At 34.5% G+C, this 5,161-nt stretch overlaps 1 protein-coding gene across 1 annotated transcript; it reads left to right on the top strand.

The window, feature by feature from the left end:
• Positions 1 to 4,177: 4,177 nt before the first annotated feature.
• Positions 4,178 to 4,829, top strand: LOC129748791 (uncharacterized). Its single transcript, XM_055743541.1, has one exon. It carries the CDS (start codon positions 4,258 to 4,260, stop codon positions 4,648 to 4,650), a length of 393 nt encoding a protein of 130 aa, XP_055599516.1. The 5' UTR covers positions 4,178 to 4,257; the 3' UTR covers positions 4,651 to 4,829.
• The last annotated feature ends 332 nt before the right edge of the window (positions 4,830 to 5,161 follow it).

Below are 5,161 nucleotides of genomic sequence, written 5' to 3'. Positions count from 1 at the left end.
CAAAGGCACAAAATCATTCAAGATTTGATTTTTATTTTTCCTTACCTATGTGATTAATGTTTTAGGAATCTATGTTTCAATAACGTTTTTCTCCGTTTCTGTCTTGAATGTTCTGTTTTGTCTGATGAAATTATCGGATGCAAAATCATTTCGGACATCAGCGCTGCCTTTTTCGTGTTCTTCCGCGCCTCCATGGCCGCTGAATCCTCCTACAATTAGCATATTCCGTCCCTTCTCCATTTGACTCATCCGTCCAGTTGGGGGATAATATCGGAATGATGATGAAAACACTAAGTAGCGCAGTAGGCCAATCTGTAATATTGAAGGTTACCAACTTCAACTATCTACATGGAAAATAATAAAAGGTAAAATTTACCGATTTAGCAAGGTAACGCTCGTGGAAGTCGAAAAGGTAACTTCTTCCTTTTCGAGGTGAAACTCACTTCAGAGTGAGGTAAAGTATACCTGAATCGAGATGGGGAAAAAGGTTTAGCCTCGTGCCCTTTATGTAAAAATCGGAATAGAATGGCTCGGAAGAACGTGAAGCCTAAATACCCCTATCCTGGCGAAGAAAGGACTTGCATCAACAATAAAGTCTATTTATCTGAAATGAATATCAATTTTTGAATAATTTTTTTTTTCGTTTTAATTATATCGAAGAAACCAACCAAACCAACTAGCATAAACCTTTTGAATCAGTGAATGGGAAATCGGTTTTATTTACTATTTTGCTTGGTGAATGCGAAAAATGTAAAATTTACCTTTTTCCTAGGTAAATATTAAAAAAGGTTACCTTTTTTCTAGGTAAATATAAAAAAGGTTACATTTTTTCTAGGTAAATGGAAAAAGCTTAAATTTACCGAGAAAGATGGATGGATAAAAAATCACCTTGGTTCTCGCTAAATTTTACCTTTTTTATTTTCCGTGTAGGAATAATTGTGTAGTTTACTGGTAAACAAACTCCATGAGTTCCGCCTAACCAAAATGGCCAAAGTGGCTGAATCGAGAATTTTAAATACGGTAACATCTTCTATATAAACACACTTTGGACGAAACTCTGTCATGGTTCGGCCAAATTGATCAAATACAAAAAAATTCATCCCTGAGCGGTGTTTAATGGAGGGTGCAAGCTTTCGTTCCACGTCATATTTAACTTAAATTTTATATTGCTTTTGTACAATCCCGTTTATACTAATTAATACCTAGTATCCTTTCCCGTTTACAAACCCTTCAAAATCGTTGTCTGAAATCCACATTCAATTTTCCTTTTCTCTATCCAACCAATTTAATTTATTCTGATCGTTCTCACAATATATCACCTCTATCCATACTTTATTTGTGATCTACAAACTATAACTTATGTTTTTGGTAACTTACACTCTTTAAACAATAATCAAAGCTTAGGATTCAATGCGGGTTTGTGATATCACAATACTGGTCAAACTCACCATTTGATGCGCAGTACAAGTTCAACTAGTTTTGACCAACGTCGAATTTCCTTCATTGGTCCAACAAAATTCAGCAGCCTTCCTGAAGAAATTGAAAACAATTCCAACAGTATATTTTTAAGACCAAACTTATGCGGTACTACAAAGATAACCCAAACCGATGATCAACCACTACTTACTTTATTCCTTTTTTAAGTTTCTTTGCAAAAAAAATTTAAATTATGTAGTTTTAGTCGTATTCTTGGTTTATTTTTTTTATTTATACATAATTCTATTAAATGTTAAACGAAATATTCCACCACTGAGATTTATTTCAAACAAATCGGTATCGATTTTTGAATACGGCGAATGCGCCAACTGTTAACAAATCCAGATAATCTCATAAATGCGCTAAACTCTTCATTTACATCCGAAAATTTGATCTTCTTTTAATTTTTCTTATTTTAGTGAAGTTAAATTTAATTTTTTAAATAAGGCGAATAGTTTTTTTATGAGTGTGTAATCCCACAGTTCATTCGCCCATTTCCCTTCAAAATTTCGACGCGAACAAAAAGGCCAATAGTTATTTCGAGATAGAAAAAGGGCATTGAAGTTTTTGAAATTCGGTATCGATTTTTGAATACGGCGAATGCGCCAAGACCTTGTTTTGAGAAAAACGCATCCAAGTTTCAGAAAATAAAATCAATTTCCTATTTAGCTGCGTACAATCATTTTCCTAAATAAGTCGCTAAAATGCTTTCAAATTGATTTAATTTCATCACCCGATCGATAAATATAGCTTTTCCGTGCTAATTACTTCAAAAAATTCATAAATGGGCCCTTTTACCACAGACTGGTGCTTTCATTTTGTTCATTCGCCAAATTGGAGCGCCCTTTTGAATTGCAGAATGACTGTTCGCCTTTTGGATCACTCATTAAAAAAGCAATATTCAAGCAAATTTAGGCTTGAAAGCGGGTCCAAATGATCACATTAAAACATTAGCACATTTAACGGTCTTATAAATACTGAATTGTGCATCTCCTCGTCCTGGAAAACAAATTTCAAAAACTTCAATGCCCTTTTTCTATCTCTAAATAACTATTGGCCTTTTTGTTCGCGACGAAATTTTGAGGGGAAATGGGCGAATGAACTGTGGAATTCCGCACTCATAAAAAAAACTATTCGCCTTATTAAAAAAATTAAACTTAACTTCACTAAAATAACAAAAATTCAAAAAAGATCATATTTTCGGATGTAAAATAGTTTAACGCATTTATGTGATTATCTGGATTTGTTTACAGTTGGCGCATTCGCCGTATTCAAAAATCGATTTGTTTTCCAGGACGAGGAGAGCTCTCAAACAAACAGCTCTCCTGATGATACTAAAAAGTATTTAGAAGCAAACGGGTTGTTGAATGTGAAAGAACAACTTTTTTTTGTATATGTATAGTTATAGTGCTATTTTTATTGTCATTTAATGATCAATTTTTGATATTTAAAAAATAAGGACGTTTTCCTAGAGTAAGCCTTTATTGGACAAGTGGATAGGAATCGTATCAAGTGATTAACTTTGAAAAAAAAAATGAAAATGGAAATAGTGGGAGGGTCTAGGGAAATGTGTGAAGGTAAAGTTTCATTTGTATTTTGAAGCTCAAACTATTTAGTAATTATTATAATTTTTGCCCCTAGATGTATGCAACATCATTGTTTTTTTTTAATATAAATGTTTTTAAAAGAAACGTAAAGGTAAAGGTAAAATTGATAAATAATAATTTGTAAACAATTATGAAGTTGTTTTGTATCCTTCATGATCAAAAAAAACTCTTTAAAACTGTCAAAATTAAGACTAATCAATGTAACCCCAATGCATCAATTCCTGAATAGCGACGAAATCGATTTTTTAATCAAATTTAAAGTAGTCCAAAAAATTTCTGCAACCATGTTTTATGTTCAAACAAGTCCAGTACTGGTTTTAAAAATATGAAACATGCCACATTCCCCTTACAGGAAAAATAATCGAAAAGTATTGAAAAAAGTTATCAATATTACCCCGGATTACGGTATTAAGTTATTCCTTGTTTTGCTGCCAGACATGCTGAGAACAGTTAGCGTCCGTTATCAGGAGTCTCAAATCGAATGAATGTACAGTTTTTAGAAGTTCTATGTTTCACGTGATTTACAGAAATCTCAAATTGGTAAACGACGTGTGTTCATATCCTAAACTGATGTTAGATGATGTTTAATGTCAATTGCTTGATCTTGATATGGTAAATAATTTCTTGTATTTTGAAATTTAATAGTTTTCTCATCAAATTGTAGAACTTATTTTATAAATACATCGGAAATTTAGCATTGAATTCTTCCTAAACTAAGCGCCATTGCCGGTTCTAAAAATATCTGCAACATGCTTTCGTCACAAAATTTTTATCGTTCATCGGAGGAGTTCAAAACAACTCGAGCAGCAAACAAAACGCAAATGCTGCCAATTTTCAAGTGACGAATAATAACTCAACAGCATAAATCCGCACCATGACAGTAATTGGGTTAACCGTTTATAACGGCCACTTCGCGGTGCTGTCGATTGGGATGTGAATACCAATCAGCTTGCCTTATCTCTTATCGCTAATAATCTTTGAAGCTGGTTGATGCAGCATCGATTCGAGGAAAAAATAATTCCTTGGAAAAAGGATTCGGAGCTCTCCATTATATAAACTTGCGTTTTTCCGGAAACAGCAACCAGTTCAATTCAAGAAGTCAATTGATAAAGTTATCAGTTACGGTAACTTTTGTTTTCTAAGATTTGGTTCAAATAGTGTAAGAAATAAAAAAATGGCTCGACTTACGCTATCAATTTTGGCATCGTTGATAATCTACTTCGCATACCATGCGTTGGCTAGTGAAGCATTGGCTACAGTCGGTTCTAAAACGTCCATCAATGGCGAGGTGGATAATCCTCTGGGTGACGAAGGACTCAGTAAACTTCAGACCGCTTGGCTAAGGAGTGTCTACAATCGAAGGCCAGCAGCATCTCCCTATGCAATGCTAAGAAAAGGTGGTTCCTCTCGAAATCCCACCGGTTATCTTGCAGATGTGAATCTATTCGACGGCGATGACATCGAAAAACGCTTCGACGACTACGGCCATATGCGATTTGGCAAACGTGGCGGCGAAGGCGATCAGTTTGACGATTACGGCCACATGCGATTCGGAAGACGACGGTAAATTTGATTCGATCCGATTCGATGGCAGCGATGGCAGGGACCCGGGAGACAAAAACAAAACGTGACATCCTCTCAACAACATATTTGTGGCGGCTGGTGACTTCTCTTCGTTTAGTTGGTAAAACGCAATGACAAAAAACAAACCGATGTGAATAAATCTATCGAAATGTGCTGAACCAAGTTGGGTTTGTGTCGGTGGAATGTACTTTGGAGGAAAGAAATCCATTAGATTTGAAATAGTGAGTTTGAACACTTCAACATGTATTTAACAAATCCGAGAGTCGGTGTATACCGAATACTAACTTTTTAACAGGTTTATTCCGATTCTTGAGAAGAAGATCTTAAAGAAAAAATAAATAAAAAATTGCCAACTTAAGAAAGCTTAGAGAGCATTTGCATCAGGGCATCGAAGAAAAATATTATTTAAATTAGTAGAATGAGCTCATCGCTATGGTATCTATGTATGAAATGTTACAACAATATTATTATTCTAAGTTCATGGTTACGATGAG

The sequence above is a fragment of the Uranotaenia lowii genome, chromosome 2 (assembly GCF_029784155.1).
Source record: "Uranotaenia lowii strain MFRU-FL chromosome 2, ASM2978415v1, whole genome shotgun sequence".
Lineage (NCBI taxonomy): Eukaryota > Metazoa > Arthropoda > Insecta > Diptera > Culicidae > Uranotaenia > Uranotaenia lowii.
This window is presented reverse-complemented; position numbering and strand designations above follow the sequence as displayed.

Coding starts and splice junctions, on each gene's coding strand:
- LOC129748791 (XM_055743541.1), top strand. CDS start 4,258: ATGGCTCGACTTACGCTATCAATTTTGGCATCGTTGATAATCTACTTC.